This window comes from Mastigoproctus giganteus, chromosome 11 (genome assembly GCF_048544385.1).
Source record: "Mastigoproctus giganteus isolate SK-2022 chromosome 11, ASM4854438v1, whole genome shotgun sequence".
In the NCBI taxonomy this organism is placed as follows: domain Eukaryota; kingdom Metazoa; phylum Arthropoda; class Arachnida; order Uropygi; family Thelyphonidae; genus Mastigoproctus; species Mastigoproctus giganteus.
The window spans coordinates 21785121-21810389 of record NC_143585.1 but is presented as its reverse complement, the minus strand read 5'-3'; the positions used below and the strand labels follow the sequence as shown (position 1 = coordinate 21810389).

The 25269-nt window shown below is 37.5% G+C and overlaps 1 protein-coding gene across 1 annotated transcript in view; it reads right to left on the bottom strand.

The window, feature by feature from the left end:
- The window catches only part of LOC150077767 (sodium-dependent proline transporter-like), a 142799-nt gene that overhangs the window by 52645 nt on the left and 64885 nt on the right, over positions 1-25269 (bottom strand). Inside the window, exons 7-8 of the mRNA XM_090384356.1 lie at positions 8120-8270; positions 5990-6121 (exon numbers count right to left, since the gene is read on the bottom strand). Coding sequence (XP_090240482.1) covers positions 5990-6121; positions 8120-8270 — 283 coding nt within the window. The remainder of the gene's footprint in view (positions 1-5989; positions 6122-8119; positions 8271-25269) is intronic.

Below are 25269 nucleotides of genomic sequence, written 5' to 3'. Positions count from 1 at the left end.
GGAGGGATTATGCTGTTAGTTAAGAAACACACAAAATCTAAGGAAGTGCATCCAATTGATGTTGGTGGACAATACAGTGTTGAGTCTGCTGTGAAATAAGCACCGTGAAAGCAAAAATTAGAGTAGGTGTATGTTATAGGCCTAATGAATATTATGAGTGTAATGAGCAATTGTGCAGAGAAATAGAGTGGGCCAGTAAATCGGAATGTCTTATAATAGGAGATTTTAACTTTCCAGATATTGACTGGAACTTGTATGTTGGCCACTCGCACACTAGCAAGACTTTTGTGGATTTATTGGATGACTGTTTTCTACAGCAATGTGTTCGAGAGGCAACCAGAGGGAGTAATACTCTTGATCTTCGTGCATTAAGAATCTGCAGATAAAGGAACCACTGGGCGACAATGATCACAATGTATTGATGTGGGAATTATTTAAAGATGTAACCACCATCAAGGCTAAAGGGAAGGGTTTTTGCTTTCGTAAAGGCGACTACGGTGGTCTAAGACAGTATTTAAATTCTATATGGTGGGACCAACTGATGTTGTTACCAAAAGCAAATTCAAAATGGGAAGCATTCAAAGAATTAATCTTGGAAGCTACTAGGCTTTACATAAGAAATATTGTTCAGGGTTTAGGCCTAAATGAATGTCAGATGAACTAATGAGACATGTGGCAGAGAAGAAAAATGCATGGGATACATATAAATAAAAAGGCTGACATGGAAGCCTAGGCTAGATATAAGCTGGTATGGAACCAAATCACAAAGGAGGTTAAGCAGGGAAAGGCAGATTATGAGAAATCTTTGGCAAAGGATGCAAAGAAAAACAGCACTGTTTTTCTTTGCATCCTTTGCACTATATAAACTCTAGAAGGAAAGGGATGAATCTGATTGGTCAACTAGATATCGATTGTTCAACTGTTGATGATCCTGCTCAGGTGGCTAACAAACTAAATTATTATTTTACATCTACATTCAAACATGAGGAGTTATTCAGGGAGGCGAATGCCAGAGGCAAATTAAACTCTGGCCGTGAACTAGATGATTTTGTAATAACTGAGAGGAAAGTGGAGGAGAAATTGTTGAAGATAAACATAAGAAAGGCACCCAAGGTGGATGGGATCTATCCAGTTATATTAAAGGAGGCATCAAAGGATGTAAGCAACCATTAGCATTTAATTATGAGAGCTTCCTTCGACTCAGAGGAGTTACCCATGGACTGGAGATGTGCAAATGTGACCCGAATTCACAAAGGAGGATCACAGAATGGTTTTGTGAAGGGGAAGTCTTTGACCAATATGGTTGGATATTATGGTGTGGTCACAAAGGAACTGGATGCAGGGAATAACTTTGATATCATATATTTGGATCTTAGAAAGGCTTTTGATACTGTCGCACATGGAAGATTGCTGCACAAATTAGAGCAGTGTGGCATTGGAGACAAATTCCTGCTATAGATAAAGGGATGGTTGAGCGGGAGAAGACAGAGTGGTAATCAACAGACACTGCTATTTGTGGACTAATGTTATTAGTGGAGTCCCTCAGGGTTCAGTGTTGGGTCCATTGTTGTTTTCTGTATTTATAAATGACACTGATGATGGCATAAGCATTGGGAGATCAAAATTGAGAGTAGGAGTGTGCTATAGGCCTAATGACTCTGATGAGTATAATAAGGAACTGTACAGGGAAATAGAGTGGGCCAGTAAATCAGTGAGTCTTATAATGGGAGATTTTAATTTCCCAGATATTGACTGGAATTTGAGGGCTGGTTACTCACACACTAGCAGGGCTTTTGTGGATTTATTGGATGATTGTTTTCTACATCAGCATGTTCGGGAGGCAACTAGAGGGAGTAATACTCTTGATTTGATTATCAACAGTGATTCTTCATGCATTAAGAATCTGCAGATAAATGAACCACTAGGTGGCAGTGATCACAGTGTGCTGAAGTGGGATTTACTCAAAGAGGTAACTACCATTAGGGGTAAAGGGAAGGGTTATTGCTTCCGTAAAGGCAACTACGATGGACTGAGACAGTATTTAAATTCTATACAGTGGGACCAACTGATGATGTTACCAACAGCAAATTCAAAATGAGAAGCATTCAAAGAACTTATCTTGGAAGCTACTAGGCTTTACATACCAACTAAGAAATATTGTTCAAGGTTTAGGCCAAAATGGATGTCAGATGAACTAATGAGGCATATGGCAGAGAAGAAAAATGCATGGGATACTTACAAATTAACACATGACACAGAAGCCTATGATAGATACAAGTTGATATCCAACCAAGTTACAAAGGAGGTTAGGCAGGCGAAGGCAGATTACGAGAAATCTTTGGCAAGGGATGCAAAGAAAAACAGCAAAGAGTTCTTTACTTATGTAAACTCTACAAGGAAGGGGATGAATCAGATTGGTCCACTTGATATTGATGGGTCAACTGTTGATGATCCTGCTCAGGTAGCTAACAAACTAAATGAATATTTTGCATCGACATTCACACATGAGGAGATATTCAGCAAGGGGAATGCCAGAGGTGTATTCAGCTCTAGCAGTAAGCTACAGAATCTTGAAATAACTGGGAGTAAAGTGGAGGAGAAACTGTTGAAGATAAACACAAGAAAGGCACCCGGGGTGGATGGGATCTATCCAGTTATATTAAAGGAGGCAGCAAAGGAAGTAAGCAAACCCTTAGCTATAATTATGAGAGCTTCCTTGGACTCAGGGAAGGTACCCATAGACTGGAAATGTGCAAATGTGACCCCAATTCACAAAGGAGGATCAAAGGCTGACACAAGTAATTATAGACCTGTGAGCTTAACTTCTGTTCCAGGAAAATTAATGGAGGCACTGGTTAAAGAAGCACTGCAGGATCATTTAGACAAGACTTCAGTTATATCTCAGACACAGCATGGTTTTGTTAAGGGGAAGTCTTGCCTGACCAACTTGATTGGATACTATGATGCAGTCACAAAAGAACTGGATGCAGGGAATAACTTTGATATTATATACTTGGATCTTCGAAAGGCTTTTGATACTGTTGCACATGGAAGACTGCTACACAAATTGGAGCAGTGTGACACTGGAGGCAAATTGCTGCTATGGATAAAGGGGTGGTTGAGGGGGAGAAGACAGAGAGTGGTAATCAATGGACACTGCTCATCGTGGACTAATGTTATTAGTGGAGTCCCTCAGGGCTCAGTGTTGGGTCCATTATTGTTTTCTGTATTTATAAATGATATTGATGATGGTATATCAAGCTTAATGTCCAAGTTTGTAGATGATACAAAGGTTGGCAGGGTTGTCAAGGACACTACTGACACTATGCTGCTGCAACAGGATCTGGAAACGTTGAGCAGATGGGCTGTGGCAAATGAAGTTTAACATTGACAAATGTAAAGTACTACACATGGGAAACAGCAACCCCAGAGCAACGTATCAACTCTGTGGTACTACACTGACAGTGGTAGAGAATGAAAGGGACTTGGGGGTGGTTGTGCAGGCAGATATGAAGTTCTTTGAGCAGTGCAGACGGGCTGCAAGAGTAGCTCATGGAGTATTGTCAATGATATACAGGAATTTTTCCAGCAGGGATAAGGAGGTGATTATTCCCTTGTATAAGGCAATGGTCAGGCCACACCTAGAGTACTGTATACAGGTCTATAGGCCTCATTTGAAGAAGGATGTAGAGCTGCTGGAACGAGTACAGAGAAGGGCAACAAGATTAGTGAATGGAACAAAGGGGTGCTCTTATGAAGAAAGGCTTAAAGTTTGCAAATTACAGTGTCTGGAGACTAGGCACCAGCGAGGTGATCTGATAGAGGTGTATAAAGCCTTGAATGGTTTGAGTATGCTCAATGCCGATGGGATTCTTCCTTTTGCTCAGAATAATCACCTGAGAGGGCATAAATTCAAATTGAGGAAAGATAGTTGTAGGAGAGATGTGCTGAAGTTTCCCGTTAGCCAGTGGGTGGTGGTTTGGTGGAACAGACTTCCATCTTTTGTTGTGGAGGTTGATAGTCTAAATAAATTTAAGGCTGAGCTGGACAGGTATTTGGAACAAACGGAGGGGTGAAATGGGAGCTTTTTTTTTTGCTGATGCCACATAAGCTTGCTTTCTTGCATCGTATGCCTCTACTATCAATGTTACTGTCTCTCTCAGAAACGCCCATTCCATCACCGACAATAATGAACCCTGGAGCATCACTGAGTACAGTATTAAAGTATCATCATGCCCTTCAATCTTACTTGAATCTGACGCACTGTTATTTTGTTTTCATCAATTGACTTTAAAGCAAATCTATTTTTTCCAATAGAGAACTGAACATAAGGATGCTACTTCAAACTCTAGACACTATTTGAATAGCCTGAAGTAATTCAATCTTTGTGTAATGATCATTCTCCATATCAATGTGAAATAAATTAATCAGACAACAGTGATAACAGTGTTTAAGAAAATAGTTTTCTGATCAGATTTGAATGAACTTTGGAGGCAGTGTTACTGGACAGGTTTATACTTGTTATCTTCAAATTACTCTTTATGCTACTAGTTGGACAATTATCCATCACCAAGATGAATTTTCTTTTCTGACTTGCATAGTATTAATTAGAACAAGCCATTCTCAAAAATGTTTCTCAGTCATCCATTTTTAAGCACATCTGTATATGTGTAAAGTGCCCACTGTCTTCACTACGTCTATCCATCAGTGCTCACATAAACAACATAACTCTCAGTGGACAGAATTCAATGCAATTTTATTTTTGGGTCTTTAAGAAAAAAATTGTTGAACTACTCCATATTTCATTAAAATCAAACTAATAGAAATTCAGCAATCTTCCACCTAAAATCTTGTGTTCCCTTTACATAAGTGAAATTATGTTTCAGATGTTTAACTATTACTTGACAAGGAAATGTCAGATTCACACCAAATTTTCAGCATATGTTCTTTTACCCACTGGGAAAGTTTTAAAATCAATGCCAATATGGCAGCCCCTCCTATTATAAACTTATATTAGTTTGGGATGTTCCAGCATTACTTACTACAGCACCTTCGTAGTCGGGTGGGCAGGAGCAGCAGTGCATAGCACACGCTTCTTGATTAGACCGGGGTTCGAGCCCATGACCACCAAATACGGAGGATGCAGAAAGGTCAGGGAATGACCACCGCATATCCCGGAGCAATATGGCCTCAGTTGCTAATGCTCCTAAAAAACCAAATAACATAACAATCCAGCATTACTTGTGAAGGAAATGTTGGAACAATGCCAACTTTCAGTGATTCTGGGAAGGGATTAAAACCAATTATGATTCTAAAATACTTTCCACTGCAGTATTTCCTAGCCAGTAGAAATAAATTTTATCAACACCTTAGTTTTTTGACTGCCAGATGTTTGCCATAAAAGTGTGTTATACAAAATGGAAACTTAACTACAATGCTAGTTTTTTCTCTTAAAATTCCTCATTCTGTTCCCACAATCTCTTTTCCTTGATTCTTCTACTATTTTCTTTCGACTACAGAAATGAACACAGTGATATTTATTATATAAATAAACATGGCCTTTAATTACCAAAAACAAGAAGATAATGTATTGTTTTTGACTGACAAGGCAGTTTAATGAATATAAAAACATGAGAACTATAGTGATAACTCAGAGATGAAGCTATTTCAACCTTTTCCAGGAATGCTGATCACTTGTTAAGAACCTATCTTTTATTTATGTACAGTGGGAAGAATGAAAGTAACTTCATGCCAAACAAGTTTGTCAGTTGAAAATGCTGATGAAAATAAGACTATAACTGACATATTTATGTCACTAAATGTGAGATAGACAAAAATTTGGTTTCATTAAAAGCAAGTAATTAGACACTGGAAATCATTAGTAAATCTTGAAACCTCAAAGATGCCAACTATATAAATAATAAAAAAAAAATAATAATAATAATAAGAACAAGTGCTCACATTTAAGGTAATTCAAATTATAGCATACCTTTAAATATTGGACTTATTTTAAAAACAGTAATGGCACCTAAACTGGTAAACTGTCCAAGTGCTACCTCCATAAAGAATAATGGCATTCCACAAAGAAATAGCATGATGAAGTAAGGCACAAGAAAGGCACCTAATAAAGGAAAAAATAAAATAAAATAGCAAATGCAAAAATTACAAAACACAAGAATGCTATACTTCAGCTACTAAAGTAGCTAACTAATACACGGTTTGATTAAAAACCTTTCGAGCATGTGCACACCAAATTTTAACTTATTATTATGCACAAATCTAGTGGAAAGATGCTTTTAGCGAACACTTTTTTTTCCTCATTTATTTACATGTACTGAAAATGATGAATTTTGAATATTGGAACAAATTTTTTGTTCCAATATTCAAATTCCAATATTTGTGGAGATGATGCTATGTTGAAAAAAGTTTAAGTAGTTTCAAAAGTTTTATGAGGGAAAATTTTCACTTGAATATGAAGAAAGAAGTGGTTACCTCTTTCTTCATCTTCAAGTGAAAAATTTGACCTCATCAACAACCTGAAATGATTAAATCATCAATGAAGTTCTGCACCACCATTCGATCGAATACACAACTGACACTTTGCAGAATCCATTTTGCAAGGTGTCATTGCTCATACAGCCTACAACCATGATGGTTTACAACCAAATTAAAGTCTCCCATTATCTCATGGCTGGCAAACTGGATGAATCTCATGGCTGCAGTTAATATGTAAGCACCGGTTACACAGTACTTACAGCCTTAAAAAAAAATAAATAAATAAAAAAAAAAATTGATCATATTTCTTTCCATTGTAACAATAAGTAAAAATACTGTATTATTACCAAAACAGATAGTACAATTCTATTTGAAGGTACCTGGGAGAACTGTGAGCAGACTTATTTCCAGACAAAAAAATGACTGTGAAACAGGTGAGACAGTAACAAAGTCCTCTTCAAATCATAAGGATTAAAGAAAACTATTAATGGGATTAGTTTTGACAAAGAACAGTGACCAAATTAACTAATGTTATGTCTTAATTGTTCTTCGATTGTACTTTGCTCATCAAAGTGCTACAAAAATCTGTTGCCAGAGGAAAACTTATTTACAGCTTAATATTAAAAAAAAAAAAGATTTTAGTAACAGCAAAATTATTCTAGAATTTTTGTTACAATCAACTTAAGACAGTACAAATATTCAAATAAAATTACAAATATACTGTGCGACAGGCATAATGTGGATAATATGACAGGATAATATGTAAAAATGAAATAAAAAGAATAAAAAAAATTAAACACTTGTCTCCATCTTATTTATGCAACTGTAAATGGTTTACTGAGTCCCTTAAGTAGAAATTAGACAAACGACAACTCAATTTTTCTACCAAAGGCAAGCCCAATCTACTAAATAATATTGTAGTCTTGTTAACATTTCAGTCCAAATTTGGATATCTGTTATAGACTAAGTTTAGCAGGTAACAGGTCCCTTCCAAGTCAACATTATTTTGATAACAGATACCCAAAGATGGATCTGAAACATTGACAAGAATGCAATATTATTTAATATATTGGGCTTGCTTTTGGTAAGAAACAGGTCTGTCTTTTGTCTGAACTACTACTTCAGGGACTACATAAACTATTTAAAGTGGCATAAATAATGTGGAGTCAAGTGTTTATTTTTTAATTTTTTTGAGTAAAATAAAATTATATTTATTCAATAACAAAAATAAATTAAAAATAATAAACAGAGAAATAAAACAAAGTGAATAAAAATGCAAAGTAGCTTCCTAGCAAAGTCTCTTAGATCATTCTTAAATTCATTATTTAAAAAGTTAAATAATGAATTTCACATTAAAAGTCATACCTTCCTTTTTTATACTCCACCTCCCTACACTCTTCTCTTAGCCATTATCTCTTGCTTTATCTGTTCTTTTCTCAGCTTATTATATTCTATACATTTTATTTTTCCCCTCCACTGTGTGTTTGCATTCTACCATCTCATTTAATCCATTTAAATGAATAACACATGATAAATTTCTTTCCCTAAAGGAACTGAGCTTTGAAGTAGTTTTTGAGTTAATCAGAGCTTTTTTTTTTTTTTTTTTTTAAATTATCATGCTTACCCCCACCATTTCTGTAACAAAGATAAGGAAACCTCCAAGCTGCAGCTAGTCCAATAGCATATCCAAGGAGAGATAACAAAAAATCAAATCTTCCAGACCAGTTTCCACGTGCAACATTTTCATCTTGATTTCCATTTTCTTCACTGTTTGCCTAAAAATCAAATTTTAATATTGAAAGAAAAATTAAAATATACTCAGAAACATACAAGGACAAAAATTTATATTTATTTAGCAAATCCCAATCATATATAATACATTCTGCAAAAATCTATCATAATGTGAATAGATATAAAAACTAATAAAGTAAACTGCATCAAATGTACATAACTTTAAAAACAGTAAGATCAGAGGTGGTTTGATCTTACTACTTTTAATGCATTTTATTTTGTTTTATTTTTGTCAGTGATCTAACTTTATTTAATTAGTATCCTTATATAAAGAAGCTTGTATCAAGAACCATTTCCCTTTCCAAAACCATTTTCTTCAAACACAAAAATTGCTGGAATGGAAGGGAAATCAAAATGGAACACCAAATTCCTTCTAATGTACTTTTATTTAGTTATATCATATTAAATGAATAATTCTTATCAATCACACAGTTTGGAAATTTTTTTTCTTCTTAAAACTAGAAAAAACTGATGATCATGTAATACAATATAGACCTCCGTTTAAACATCTGTTAATTCACATCAATGTGTGCACCAGACAGACAGATCTGTTGGGCCAGCATCCCACTACTTTATGAACAGAGTGAAAAAAAGATGCTGAATCACAAACACTCAGTAGTATTGAAAACTTTTTAGATACTAAAAAGAGCATTTGAAACAGTACTTTTTTATTATGCAGGAGTATTTACAACATATGCGAAGATAATATTGTGTAATAACATCAAGGTCTTTGAATTAATCAAAAACTCCTACCTTTTCTTCCTGAGTGATGTAATAATTCATAAGAACTAAATGTTTAAGCAGACATCTGGGGAAAAACCAACATACAACACTTGTATTTAATTGTTTTCGTTGATCCAACAGCAGATGAACTTGAGATCAGATTGTAAAATATGAGCATCGGAGATAAAATCAATAATCTTGCAGACTTTAATGTCATCAGTGAGCATTTGCCATTTGAAATCAAAAAGTTTCGAGCCCTGTTGCATGGTCATTAAGTATATGATGAGCAGCAGGAGGCCTCAGAGGAGAGCCCTGTGGCACTGCGCAAGAGGAAGGGAAAGAAAAGGTAAAAAAAAGAAAAAAAAAAAATGAAGGATAATTTATAACAGGACTGAATCCAAAGATACATACACTATAATAAATAGGGTTTGGCAGTCTGTCCTGCTGCTTCCTTTAATACCACAGATATATTCCACCAGATCCTTGTGCCTTTTTCACATTAATGTATAAAAATGAATTGGTAGAGAAACTATTAAGTGATGACACAATCATTTGCTCCCAGTACCAGTTATCTGGGCAAGTAGTACTGTCAAACTTAAAATATAAGGTATGGCTATTAAATGATGAGGCTGTTGCAATAAAATAAATATAATGAAATATTTTGTACCTTACAAGTTATCCCCTTCAAAATAAAATAATTGACTTGGGCTTGCACACACCCGTCCCAGCACAGAAACATCTGGAAGTCATAGTCTGTAAACCCTTTGGTCTTTTTTTCTGAATGTCTTTTAATGGACTGAAAATGAGTTCCCTTAAGTACACCATTCAGTTTAGGCAAGAGAAAAAAAAGTCACAAGGGGCTAGGTCTGGTGAGTAAAGTGCATGTTCACAAAGAAGGATTTGTTTTCTGGCCAGAAAGTGGCAAACAGAGAGCATGTTATGTGCTGGAATACTGTTTTGATGGCACATCCAACCATCCTTCCACAATTCAGGTCTCTACCTTCAAATTTTTTTCATGACGCCTTATCAGAACTTCAATGTAGTATGCTTGATTGACAGTCTGATTTGGCGGGGACATATTCAGCCATAATAATTCCTTTAATATTTACGAAAACAAGAAGCATGGTTTTTCATTTTTGATTTTGGCATTCTTGCTTTTTTTTTGGTCTGGAGGATTGTTTTGTCTTCCATTGCATTTACTAACTTTTAGTTACTGGATCATACTGGAAAACAGCCAACTTTCATCAAAAGTTGATTAAAGTACTCATTGGGATTTTCTAAATTGAAGATTCAGAAAGTCTGAATCTTCAATTTTTTTCAAAACAACTTCACAAAGTTGGCATCTTCCCAGTCTTTTTATTTTCATTCAAAATTTTTGGCACAATCTTGGCACACACTTTTCTCATGCCAAAGTTCTCCGTTAAAATTTGTCTAACTGTTTCTTTGTCCATACTGAGTTCTGATGCAATCATTCTAATGCTTAAACAATGATCACTTCTAATCCTTATCTGGTCCATATTTTCATCAGTTTTCATGGATACTAGATGGCCTGGTCATTCATCATCTTCCATATTCTCTTGTTTCTAAAATCTTTTACACTTTTCAAACATGCAAGCTCTTGACATAGAATCCTTCCCATAAACTTGATGTAACAACTCATAACTTTCAGTTGGTGTTTTATTTAGTTTTATTAAAAATTTTAGGTTGATTTGTTGTTTGATTCTTTTGTCTGTCATTTTTCCCGCAAACTGCAAAAACACAAGATAATGAAAACTTATCTTACTGCAAAGTGAATTAGTGTGATGGAACATAACTTGACAGACAGAATTTGGGAAAGGGTCAAGGTCAACTGCTGTGCCTTTGATTCACAGATAGCATGTTGTGTGTAGTGATTTCGGCATGCAGTATCATTATTTAATAGTCACACCTCATAATGCTTATTGATGCAAAAAAAAAAAAAAAAAAAAAAAAGAATGGAAAACATTTATTTTAAGGTATAAAAATATCGGTGGCTTATAGAATTACTTCTTTGAACATTTGGCATTTATATTAGATTCATGAACTATTCCTTCTCAATGAATAGAATTCTTCCCTTACAAAAATTAAACTCTTCCCTTTACACCAGTTATCGCTTTAGATAATGGTTGTAAATAATTTGCATTTTCTTATCTACTCCTGTTTTTTTTTTTTTTTTATTCCAGCCAGTTCAGTAAAAGCCTGTGGCTTCCTTGAACTATATGGCTATTACCATATGTACTATACAAATAGGTTACAATCACTACATGCTAATGATTCCTTAATGCAAAAGTTATTATTTTAATCCTTGATAAAAACTGCCATGGATATTTTCTCCTCAGGAGAAAACAGTGTTCTCTCCTGCATACTTATAACACACTGATATAAGTAGTCAACTAATCAATAAAAAAATAAAATAAAAAATACTGCTTCTGTGCAAGCAACCCACCCATAAACCCTAGTCTATAGAATATCTCTGGAAAATTTAATTTCTCCATGTTAATACATTTACATCTGCCCGTTCACTATTTGTCTTCATAAATTTCCATCATATCCATCACACTCACTGGTTCATAGTACACCTCAATCTCATTTTTGTTTTTCCATCACCTATGTCATAGCAGACTGACATGATATCTTGAAAATTCTCATTTACTGGATACACTCTCCTTAAAATTATACTGCTTCACTGCCTTCTGTCACGTATATCTTTTCAATACACATTATATTTATGATATTCATATTTTGTATTCAATATATCATTGACAATGATAATAATATGAATGACACCTGTTTACAAAACACTATTGTATCAACATTTGTTTATTTAACCAGTACTTCAACAAATCAACTACTAAATGATGCTTAACTATACTCCAAGCAGTAGTATAAAAACTTGGGTGAATCTTTTATGTTCTTTGCATTCCACAAGAGGGAATATATCTGACATGGCTGCTTATGAAGGCACTTACACCCAGGAATTCCCCAAACAAATAGTTGATTATTTCAAGTACTCTCTATACAACTGTGTTATAGTAGTAAATCTAATAGTGAATTGAATCTTTATTATCTTATTCAACTTCACAACCACATATTCTGTTAACCAAAGCTCACTGCATATAAAGGTTTTCTACATTTGACATAATACAAATTATGAATAGGTTCTGTCTCAAAAAGTAGTTCATTCTAAGTTCCGAGTGCATTTTCCCATAAAAGCAATGTTACAAATAGTAGTTGTTTTCTTAAGAGTTTATTTAATCTGCAAAAGTGTATTTAATCCATACTGTGGCCAAAATCAAGCTGCACTCCCAAGTCACACTTATTTAGATCCTGTCTGAAATACTATACATTTGCAACAGAGATGAAACTATAAATTCTTCCCCCCCAAGCCAAATTGCCCAATGGCCCCATATCTTTAAAAACCATACTAAACCAGCTGTTGGGTTCCTCTTGACTCATCTCCCCTCCCCATTGTGGAAGACCTGGCAATATGGTAGTTTTGCCACTGATTTGCAATGAAAAACAGTAGAAAGCAAAAAGAAATGTATGCACTGCAACATAGTTTTTTTACACAGTTTTTAACAGTAACATACAGTTTTTCTCCTCACATCTTGAATATGATATGTGGAGAGACATTTCATCTCAGATCCATAAAGTTTCTTACCATGCTACTCCAAATATTTTGAAGTCACAATAATTATTTCATAACATGAACAAGTTTGTCAGGTCATGTGACTGTATATTGTTATTCTGGAACAACATCAATAACCTACTGATAAATGGGTTATTTCTACATTGTCCAACAATTCAACCCCAGGGACTCACATCTGGTGAGTACGGGCTTGGCACACCCAGGGTCCTGAGCTGGACATCATTCTTCTCTTTCTTGCTTTCTTAGTGATTTCCTTTTACTTCTGACTCTCTTGCTCTCTCAGGAATTTTTTTTTTTTTGGCTGGTGCAACATAAGCCTCGGGCTTCCTTACACCATATAGCTAATAATAATAATAATAATAAAACCTATAGTAAAATGCACTTGGCACAGACCAAACCTTTCTTTCTGTAGGGTCTGTCTATTCCTCTTCTGCCCCTGGTTTAGTAAGACAAATAATATTTATAAATTACCAATGCTCAATGGATCAGCATTATGAGTAGGGCCCTTGTTTCTAATTTTCATTAATGATATTGGAATGGTATTACAAGTTTCATGTCATTAAGGTGGGCAGAGTTGTTAACAACCAGAATCAGTGAACACTAATACAAAGAGCAAAGCAGTGTAAAATTAAGGGTAAATTACTGCTATGGATAAAGAGATGGTTGAGTGGGAGAAGGCAGCAGTTATCAACAGGCATTGCTCTTCTTGAACTAATTTTAATAACAGAGTTCCTCAGGGTTCAGTGCTGGACCTTGCTGTTTTATATATTTATTAATGATATTCATGAAGGCTTAATATCTACGGTTGCAGACAATATGAAGATTAGCAGGATGGTTAATGATAATAATCAAGGTATGCTACTGCAACAAAATATAGAAAAATTAGGCCAATGGGCTGAGAAATGGCAACAAGTTTAACACTGACAAATGCAAGGTACTGCACATGGGTAGCATTTATCCCAGATTAATATACCAACTGTGTGGAAAAGAATAGAAAAGGTCATTGAACAAGATCAGTTTGGATTCAGAACTGGATATGGGACAAGGGAGGTGCTTCTATCAATGAGAACAATTCTTGAAAGAAGAATGGAAATGAATAGGAGAACATACATTGCTTTTGTTGATATACAAAAAGCATTTGATAACATAAATTGGAAGAAGTTGTTTGGAGTTATGAAAAACTTTGGCCTGGACTGGAGAGACAAAAGGCTTATCCTACATCTGTACAAGACACAGCATACTGAAATAGATATTAATGGTGCCATAAAGGAAGCAAGGTTCAGGAGAGGTGTGAGGCAGGGTTGCTCTTTATCCCCATAACAAAATCCATAACAAAAATGAAGCAGGAAGCAAAGGGTATCAAGATTAATGGACAACAGATTCACTGCATTAGATTCACTGACGACATAGCATTATTAGCTGACTCAGAGCAGGAGCTGTGTAAGATGTTGGAAAGGCTATCATTACGGCTACAAGGTTCCCATCTAAAGATAAATGCACAAAAGACTAAAATACTTGTTGTTACCAAGAATGATGAACAACCTCAAACAAACATCAAATTGGGGAACAACAAAGTGGAACAAGTGAAACAGTTTTGTTATTTGAGGAATTTCATTACCAAGGACAACCGGTGCGCTACAGAGATCAGAAGAAGAATCACCCTTGCCAAGCAAGCTTTCAGTAACAAGAAAAATATTCTAACCAGCAGACACATCGACAGGGAGACCAGGAAAAAGTTTGCTAAGTCATTCATTTGGAGTGTGCTGCTGTATGGAAGTGAAACCTGGACATTATGCAAGCAAAATATCAAGAGACTGGAGGCATTGGAAATGTGGGTCTGGAGGAGGATGTTAAGGATTAGCTGGACCGAACAACGATCCAACGAATCTGTCTTGAATGAGATGCAAGAAAAGCAGCAGCTACTCACGATAGCAGAAAAAAGACAATCTAAATTTTTAGTGAATATCTCAGAAGGAAAAATATTGGGAAAGAAAGGAAGGGAACAACCAATGAAGAAAATTTTGGAAAAGCTAATGAGGAAAATGAACTTTAGGGGATGTGAGGAAATTAAACATTAAGCAGTAGACAGAGATGTATGGTTGCAGCAACAAGGCAATGCCTTTAGAGTTTGATGATGATATGTGGTATTACACTCAAGGTAGTGGAAAGTGAAAAAGAGACCTGGGAGTAATTGTGCAGTCAGTTCACACAGGCTGCCAAGCTAGCTCACGGGGTTTTGTCAATGATATATAGGAATTTTGCTAGAAAGGATAAGGAAGTGATTTGCCCATTGCACAAGGCAATGGCTAGGCTGTATCTTGAGAACTGCATACAGATTTGGAGGCCTCATTTTAAGAAGGATGTAGATCTACTGGAACGAGTGTAGGCAACGAGCGAGCGAGGGTAAAAAGATTGGTGAGGGGGACAAAAGGGTATTCTTACGAGGACAGGCTTCCATTCTGTAAACTGAAGTGCCTGGAAACTAGGTATCTGTGAGGAGTCTGAGGCTTTTCAATGGATTGAGTACAGTCAATGCTGATGGAATCCTTCTCCTTGCTCAGACTAGACACATGAAGGGACATAAATTCAAAATGAGGAAGGATGGTTGCAGGATATATGTGCAGAAATTTACCTTCAGCCAGCAGCTGGTCAATTGTTGCAATGAACACCCATCTGTTTGTAGAGGTGGATAGTTTGAATAAATCCAAGGAAGAACTAGAAAAACTGTTAGAAGAAATAATAAGGTTGAAATGGAGAGTTTTGGCATTTTTTAATTTTTTTTTTGCAGATGCAAAAAAAAATACAGTTATTTTTGCTTTCTCAGTGCTTAAACATCATTTAAGAGCAATGTTGAGTCAGTGTGTCATACCACACTGACTCAACATTGCTCTGTCCATCTATGTCAACTGGTTGCACTTCCTTAGATTTTGTGTTTCTCAACAAACAGCATAACCCCTCCTTCCTTTCTATGCTGTCAACCTTTCTGTACACATCCTACTACCCAAATTCCAATTCTGCATTCCTTATATCTGTGTGATACCACATCTCTGACATCCCAACAATATCTGCTTTTGATGTCTTGATCCAAGTTTGCAGATGATACGAAGGTCGGCAGGGTTGTTAATGATACTAATGACAGTATGCTGCTGCAACAGGATCTAGAAAAGATGAGCAGATGGGCTGAGAGGTGGCAACTGAAGTTTAACATTGACAAATGTAAAATATTGCATATGGGAATCAGTTCTCTTTTTTTCTTTTTTTTTTTTCTGGTAGTTGTTGGTGCATCGGCTTCTTAGGCCATAATGCACCTCCCAAGGTTTTTGAAGTACTTTGATCCAAGCCCGAAGCGGGATTCAAACCCGTGAATGGGAAGCAGTAATCCCAGAGTAATGTATCAACTGTGTGGTATTACACTGACAATGGTAGAGAGTGAAAAGGACCTGGGGGGGTAATTGTGCAGGGAGATATGAAGTTTTCTGAGCAGTGCAGATTAGCATTAGCATAGGCATTTGATGCAAGAAAGCAAGCTTATGCAGCATCAGCCAAAAAAAAAAAAAAAAACCCCACTTCCACTTCACCCCTCTGTTCATTCAAAATACCTGTCCAGCTGAGCCTTAAACTTATTTAGGCTATCAACCTCCACCACAAGGGATGGAAGTCTGTTCCACCAACCAACCACCCGCTGGCTAAAGTCAAATTTCCGCACGTCTATCCTACATCTGTCTTTCCTCAATTTGAATTTATGCCCTCTCAGGTGATTTTTCTGACCTAGAGGAAGAATCCCATCAGCATTGAGCATGCTCAAACCATTCAAGGCTTTATACACCTCTATCAGATCACCTCGCTGGTGCCTAGTCTCCAGACACTGTAATTTGCAAAACTTAAGCCTTTCTTCGTAAGAGCACCCCTTTGTTCCATTCACTAATCTTGTTGCCCATCTCTGTACTCGTTCCAGCAGCTCTACATCCTTCTTGAAATGAGGCCTCCAGACCTGTATACAGTACTCTAGGTGTGGCCTGACCATTGCCTTATACAATGGAATAATCACCTCCTTATCCCTGCTGGAAAAATTCCTGTATATCATTGACAATACTCCATGAGCTACTCTTGCTGCCCGTCTGCACTGCTCAGAGAACTTCATATCTGCCTGCACAACCACCCCCAAGTACCTTTCATTCTCTACCACTGTCAGTTAGTACCACAGAGTTGATACGTTGCTCTGGGGTTGCTGTTACCCATGTGTAGTACTTTACATTTGTCAATGTTAAACTTCATTTGCCACCTCTCAGCCCATCTGCTCAACCTTTCCAGATCCTGTTGCAGCAGCATAGTGTCAGTAGTGTCCTTGACAACCCTGCCAACCTTTGTATCATCTGCAAACTTGGACATTAAGCTTGATATACCATCATCAATATCATTTATAAATACAGAAAACAATAATGGACCCAACACTGAGCCCTGAGGGACTCCACTAATAACATTAGTCCACGATGAGCAGTGTCCATTGATTACCACTCTCTGTCTTCTCCCCCTCAACCACCCCTTTATCCATAGCAGCAATTTGCCTCCAATGTCACACTGCTCCAATTTGTGTAGCAGTCTTCCATGTGCAACAGTATCAAAAGCCTTTCTAAGATCCAAGTATAATATATCAAAGTTATTCCCTGCATCCAGTTCTTTTGTGACTGCATCATAGTATCCAATCAAGTTGGTCAGGCAAGACTTCCCCTTAACAAAACCATGCTGTGTCTGAGCTATAACTGAAGTCTTGTCTAAATGATCCTGCAGTGCTTCTTTAACCAGTGCCTCCATTAATTTTCCCGGAACAGAAGTTAAGCTCACAGGTCTATAATTACTTGTGTCAGCCTTTGATCCTCCTTTGTGAATTGGGGTCACATTTGCACATTTCCAGTCTATGGGTACCTCCCCTGAGTCCAAGGAAGCTCTCATAATTATGGCTAAGGGTTTGCTTACTTTCTTTGCTGCCTCCTTTAATATAACTGGATAGATCCCATCCACCCCGGGTGCCTTTCTTGTGTTTATCTTCAACAGTTTCTCCTCCACTTTACTCTCAGTTATTTCAAGATTCTGTAGCTTACTGCTAGAGTTGAATACACCTCTGGCATTCCCCTTGCTGAATAACTCCTCATCTGTGAATGTCGATGCAAAATATTCATTTAGTTTGTTAGCTACCCGAGCAGGATCATCAACAGTTGACCCATCAATATCAAGTGGACCAATCTGATTCATCCCCCTCCTTCTAGAGTTTACATAAGTAAAGAACTCTTTGCTGTTTTTCTTTGCATCCCTTGCCAAGGATTTCTCGTAATCTGCCTTCGCCTGCCTAACCTCCTTTGTAATTTGGTTGCATATCAACTTGTATCTATCATAGGCTTCTGTGTCATGTGTTAATTTGTAAGTATCCCATGCATTTTTCTTCTCTGCCATATGCCTCATTAGTTCATCTGACATCCATTTTGGCCTAAACCTTGAACAATATTTCTTAGTTGGTATCTAAAGCCTAGTAGCTTCCAAGATAAGTTCTTTGAATGCTTCCCATTTTGAATTTGCTGTTGGTAACATCATCATTTGGTCCCACTGTATAGAATTTAAATACTGTCTCAGTCCATCGTAGTCGCCTTTACGGAAGCAATAACCCTTCCCTTTACCCCTAATGGTAGTTACCTCTTTGAGTAAATCCCACTTCAGCACACTGTGATCACTGCCACCTAGTGGTTCATTTATCTGCAGATTCTTAATGCATGAAGAATCACTGCTGATAATCAAATCAAGAGTATTACTCCCTCTAGTTGCCTCCCGAACATGCTGATGTAGAAAACAATCATCCAATAAATCCACAAAAGCCCTGCTAGTGTGTGAGTAACGAGCCCCCAAATTCCAGTCAATATCTGGGAAATTAAAATCTCCCATTATAAGACTCTCTGATTTACTGGCCCACTCTATTTCCCTGTACAGTTCCTTATTATACTCATCAGAGTCATTAGGCCTATAGCACACTCCTACTCTCAATTTTGATCTCCCAATGCTTATGTCACACCAAACTGACTCAACACTGCACTGTCCAGCGATGTCGACTGGCTTCACTTCCTTGGTTTTTATGTGTTTCTTAACTAATAGCATAACCCCCCCTTCCTATCCTGTCTATCCTTTCTGTAGACGTTGTACTCCCCAAATTGCAGTTCTGCATCCCTTATATCTGTGTGACACCACGTCTCTGATATCCCAACAATATCTGCCTTTGATGTTTTGAGCAAAACCTCAAATTCATTTACTAAACTCCTAGCATTGGTGTACACGCAAGTATACCTGCACCTGTTTCTATTCTTAGCTACCCTAACACAACCCATGTGTTTATTTGTACCGCAATGGCTCCCAGCAGTCTCTGAAATACCATGCATCTTGTTTTTCAGGCTTCTGCTCATTCTAATAGAAGCAGTGCAAGAATCTCTTTCACCTCTGCCAGTGGCTACTGTCAATCTATTGGTCTTTGTCTCCCCCCAAGCTAGCAGTTTTCCGACCCACCTAACACTGCCTCGATAGCATCAGCAAATATTCTTGCACCCTTTCTATTTAAGTGTATCCCATCCCTGTAGAAGCAATCTCTCCTGTTAACAAGTACAGTCCAGGCTGAAAAAAATTCTACCCCTTGAGCCTTGCACAATCTTTCCAGGGCCGAATTGATCGACAGGGCTCTCATCATATACTCCCTACTATCGTGTCTGGGCAGAATTGCAGACACTTTCAAATTCAACCCTAATTCTCGGCTTTTGTTCAACAGTGACCTGTACTTGTTAAGTAATTCTGCCGGTCTCCTACTCTTAATATTATTAGTGCCAACGTGTACAACTATATCACCTTTTGTGCCCTTAAAAGATGATATTCGCTCTACAACGTCATCAACCTTTGCCCCTGGCAGACATACCCTGGTCCTGTTCCACCTTGCAGACCACAGATGGTCTGCAAGAGTAGCTCATGGTGTCTTGTCAATGATATACAGGAATGTTTTTTGCAGGGATAAGGAGGTGATTATCCCTTGTATAAGGCAATGATCAGGCCACACCGTGAGTACTATATACAGGTCTAGAGGCCTCGTTTTAAGATGAATGTAGAGATGTTGGAATGAATACAGAGAAGGGCAACAAGATTAGTGAATGGAACAAAGGGTTGCTCTTATGAAGAAAGAGCTTAAGTTTTGCAAATTACAGTGTCTGGAGACTAGGCACCTGAGAGGTGATCTGATTGAGGTGTATAAAGCCTTGAATGGTCTGAGCATGCTCAATGCTGATGTGATTCTTCCTCTTGCTCAGAATAATTGCCTGAGAGGGCATAAATTCAAATTGAGGAAAGACAGTTGTAGGATAGATGTGCAAAAGTTTGCCTTTAGCCAGCAGGTGGTTGATTGCTGGAACAAACTTGCATCTGTTTGTTGTAGAAGTTTATAGCTTAAACAAATGCAAGGCAGAACTTAGACAAACATTTGGTGAGAGTGGATGGGTGAAATGAGAAGGGTGTGTGTGTGTTTCTTTTTTTTTTTTTTTTTTTTTGGCTGATGCTATATAAGCTTGTTTTCTTGCATCATGTGCCCTTGCTAATGCTAATCAGCACTTCAAATTCATCAAATTTCTTCACCATACTCCTAGCATTGGTGTACATGCAAGTATACATGCACCTGTTCTTATTCTTAGTTAGTCTAACACAGCCCATGTATTTACTTGTTTCACAACTCCCAGTAGTTCCTGAAATCCCCAACAACTTGCTTTCCAGGCTGCCGCTCATTCCAATAGAAGCAGAAATTTAAAGAGGGATTACATAATATCTGAAAGCAGATAAAATTTAAAACTAGAGGACTATTTTGCTTAATTTTTATTTATTTTATTTGATGATATTATTTATTTATTGATTTTTATAATAGATGTTGCATAAGCTTAGCGTCCTTCCATTTTTATGCCATTTTAATACCACTGAAGGAACAATCAGCAAAAAAAAAAAAAAATCTTCTAATTCCATCACAATTATCTGTCTAAAGCCCTCTCTGAATCGAAACACACTTTCCATCTAAGTAAGTTTAGGTGTTACATTTCTTGATATATACTATTATGCTGCTCCTCCTTGACAACCCTTATCACTATAAAAATTTAAAAAAAAAAAAAACCTATTAATACTCAGCCTACTAAAACATGTAAGAAACTTACATATTATCCAATGAAGACAACTTGCAGATGATAAGTCTTCAAGTCTTGAAAATCAAAAAATTGGAAGCTAATAGGAAGAGCTGAACCCATCCTATAAGCAGGGCCATGTCAAATCTTTTAAGTACAATCAAGAAAATGCCATCACTTCACTTTAAATATAGAAAGTTCCCAGGCTTTACTTTGTCATCCCTTCTTCTAAAATATGAAATGGTGCACCTTCATATTGCTGTCTCTGAGAGCTGGCACTGGGGAAGGCAGCTTCTAGGCTTCCATATTACAATTCAATACCAGCATGTTCCTTACGTGTGACTAATCTTGTCTTTTCTTTACATACTTTCAATTCCTTTCACACAACATTTAAAACATCTGTATATGTTTTACATCATGTATGAAAGGCACGTGTCTTTCCTCAAGTTGAATTTATGCCCGCTAAGGCAATATTCTGAGAAAGAGGAAGAATAGCATCAGCATTGAGCATGCTCAAACCATTCAAGGCTTTATACATTTCAGTCAGATCACCTAGCAGGTGCCTAGTCTCCAGACACTGTAATTTGCAAAACTTAAGCCTTTCTTCATAAGAGCAACCTTTTGTTCCATTTACTAACCTTGTTGCCCTTCTCTGTACTCGTTCCAGCAGCTCTACGTCCTTCCTAAAATGGGGCCTCCAGACTTGTATACAGTACTCAAGGTGTGTCCTGACCATTGCCTTATACAAGGGGATAATCACCTCCTTATCCCTGCTAGAAAAATTGCTGTATATCATTTACAAGACACGATGAGCTATCCTTGCAGACTGTCTGCACTGCTCAGAAAAATTCATATCTGCCTGCACAATTATCCCCAGTTCCTTTTGCTTCTCTACCACTGTCAGTGTAGTACCACACAGTTGCTATGTTACTCTGGGGTTACTGCTTCCCATATGCAGTACTTTACATTTCTCAATGTTAAACTGGCACCTCAGTAGCCAGGTTGGCAGGAGCAGCAGTGTGTAGCACACGCTTCTTGATCAGACTGGGGTTCGAGCCCATGACCACCAAATACGGAGGATGCGGAAAGGTCAGGTAATGGCCACCGCATATTCCTGGAGCAATATGGCCTCAGTTGCTAATGCTCCTAAAAACCAAATAACAAACAATGTTAAACTTCAGTAGCCACTTCTCAGCCCATCTGGTCAACTTTTCTAGACCCTGTTCCCGCAGTGTACCGTCATTAGTGTCATTAACATCCCTGCCGAACTTTGTATGGTCAGCAAACTTGGACATTATGCCTGATATACTATTATCGATATAATTAATTAATATGGAAAACAACAATGGACCCAACACTGAACCCTGGAGGACAACACTAATAACATTAGTCGATGAAGGGCAGTGTTCATTGTTTACCACACTGTCTTCTCCCACTCAACCATCCCTTTATCCATAGCAGCAATTTGCCTCCAATACCACACTGCTCCAATTTGTGCAGTAGTCTTCCATGTGCAGCAGTGTCAAAAGCCTTTCTAAGATCCAAATATATGATATCAAAATTATTTTTTGCATCCAGTTCTTTTGTGACCACATCATAGTATACAATCAAATTGGTCAGACAAGACTTCCCTTTAGCAAACCCATGCTGTGTCCGAGGTATAACTGAAGTCTCGTCTAGATGATCCTGCAGTGCTTCTTTAACCGGTGCCTCCATTAATTTCCTTGGAACAGAATTGAAACTAATAGGTCTGTAATTACTTGTGTTGCCCTTTGATCCTCCTTTGTGAATTGGGGTCACATTTGCACATCTCCAGTCCATGGGTACGTCCCCTGAGTCCAAAGAAGCTCTCATAATTATGGCTAAGGGTTTTCTAACTTCCTTTGCTGCCTCCTTTAATATAACTGGATAGATCCCATCCACCCCAGGTGCCTTTCTTATGTTTATTTTCAGCAATTTCTCCTCCACTTTTCTCTCAGTTATTATAAAATCATCTAGCTCACTGCTAGAGTTTAATTCATCTCTGGCATTCCCCTCCCTGAATAATTCCTCATGTGTGAATGTAGATACAAAATACTCATTTAGTTTGTTAGCTACCTGAGCAGGATCAACATTTGAACCATTGATATAAAGTGGTTTAATCTGATTCATTCCCTTCCTTCTAATGTTTACATAAGTAAAGAACTCTGCTGTTTTTCTTTGCATCCTTTACCAAAGATTTCTCTTATTCTGTCTTTGCCTGCCTAACCTCCTTTGTGACTTGGTTACAGGACAACTTATATCTATCATAGTCTTCCATGTCACCTGTTAATTTATATGTATCCCATGTATTTTTCTTCACTGCCACATGTCTCATTAGGTCACCTAGCTTGTCAAATAGCTTGTCATCTAATAAACCTCAAACCTAGGTTACCAGACATCACTGGTTTCCCATGGATGGTTCCCAGAATTGAATAACTGTCTCCAAAAGTTGTTTAAATTTTAGAATATATCCCTGGAAAGGCAACTCACAATGTAACCTAACTTTTCAGTCAATATTGTGCCCATAGTGACTAAAACTAAATATTGACTTTTCAGTCAATATTTAGTTTTACGAAAACCAAAAATTTTCTGTAGTCCAAGGTTTTCAAGCCCCAAAACCTTTTTAAGTCTTTACTACTGCAAAGCTCTCAACTGCCCACATCAATGCCAGAGCTTGCACTTGAACATCACGCAACACAGCAGAAACCCCCAAGGCAGAATGCGCTGGTCCCACAGGAACTAGTAGTTGTGGGTGACTATTGTCAGGGAAACGGGGAACATGGTATGTAAAAAGGATAGGTGGAACACGACCAGGACATGTCTGCCAGAGGCAAAGGTTGATGACGTTGTAGAGCAGATATCATCTTTTAAGGGCACAAAAGGTGATATTATTGTACACATTGGCACTAATGATATTAGGAGTAGAAGACCGGCAGAATTACTTAACAAGTACAGATCACTTTTGAAAAAAAGCCATGAATTACGGTTGAATTTGAAAGTGTCTGCAATTCTGCCCAGACACGATAGGAGAGAGTATGTGATGAGAGCCTTGTCAATCAATTTGGACCTGGAAAGGTTGTGCAAGGTGCAAGGGGTAGAATCTTTTTCAGCCTGGTCTGTACTTGTTAACAGGAGAGACTGCTTCTACAGGGATGGGATACACTTAAATAGAAAGGGTGCAATAATATTTTCTGATGCTATCAAGGCAGTGTTAGGTGGGTCAGAATACTGCTGGCTTGGGGGGCTACAAGGACTAATAGATCAACAGTAGCCAATGGCAGAGGTGAAAGTGATTCTTGCACTGCTTCTATTGGAATGAGCAGTAGCCTGGAAAATAAGATGCAGGGTATTTCAGAGACTGCTGGGAGTCATTACAGTACAAGTAAACACATGGGTTATGTTAGGGTAGTTAAGAATAGGAACAGGTGCATGTATATTTGCGTATACACCAATGCTAGGAGTTTGGTAAATAAATTTGATGAATTTGAGGTATTGCTCAAAGCATCAAAGATAGATATTGTTGGGATATCAGAGACATGGGGTCACACAGATATAAGGAATGCAGAACTGGAATTTGGGGAGTACAATGTGTAAGAGAAGGATAGACAGGATAGGAGGGGAGGAGGAGTTATGCTTTAGTTAAGAAACACATAAAATCCAAGGAAGTGAAGCCAGTCGACATCGCTGGACAGTGCAGTGTCGAGTCAGTTTGGTGTGACATAGGCATTGGAAGATCAAAATTTAGAGTAGGACTGTGTTATAGGCCTAATGACTCTGATGAGTATAATAAGAAACTGTACAGGGATATAGAGTAGGCCAGTAAATCAGAGAGTCTTATAATGGGGGATTTTAATTTCCCAAATACTGACAGGAATTTGTGGGATGGTCACTCACACACTAGCAAGGCTTTTGTGGATTTATTGGATGATTGTTTTCTACATCAGCATGTTCGGGAGGCAACTAGAGGGAGTAATACTCTTGATCTGATTATCAGTAGTGATACTTCTTGCATTAAGAATCTGTAGTTAAAGGAACCACTAGGTGGCAGTGATCACAGTGTGCTGAAGGGGTAAAGGGAAGTGTGCTGAAGGGGCATCACGGTGTGCTGAAGGGGTAAAGGTAAACGGGTGAAGGGAAGGGTTTTTGCTTTCGTAAAGGCGAATACAGTCGTCTGAGACAGTATACAAATTCTATATGGTGGGACCAACTGATGATGTTACGAACAGCAAATTCAAAATAGGAAGCATTCAAAGAATTTATCTTGGAAGCTACTAGGCTTTACATACCAACTAAGAAATATTGTTCAAGGTTTGGGCCTAAATGGATGTCAGATGAACTAATGAGACATATGTCAGAGAAGAAAAATGTATGGGATACGTATAAATTAATGGG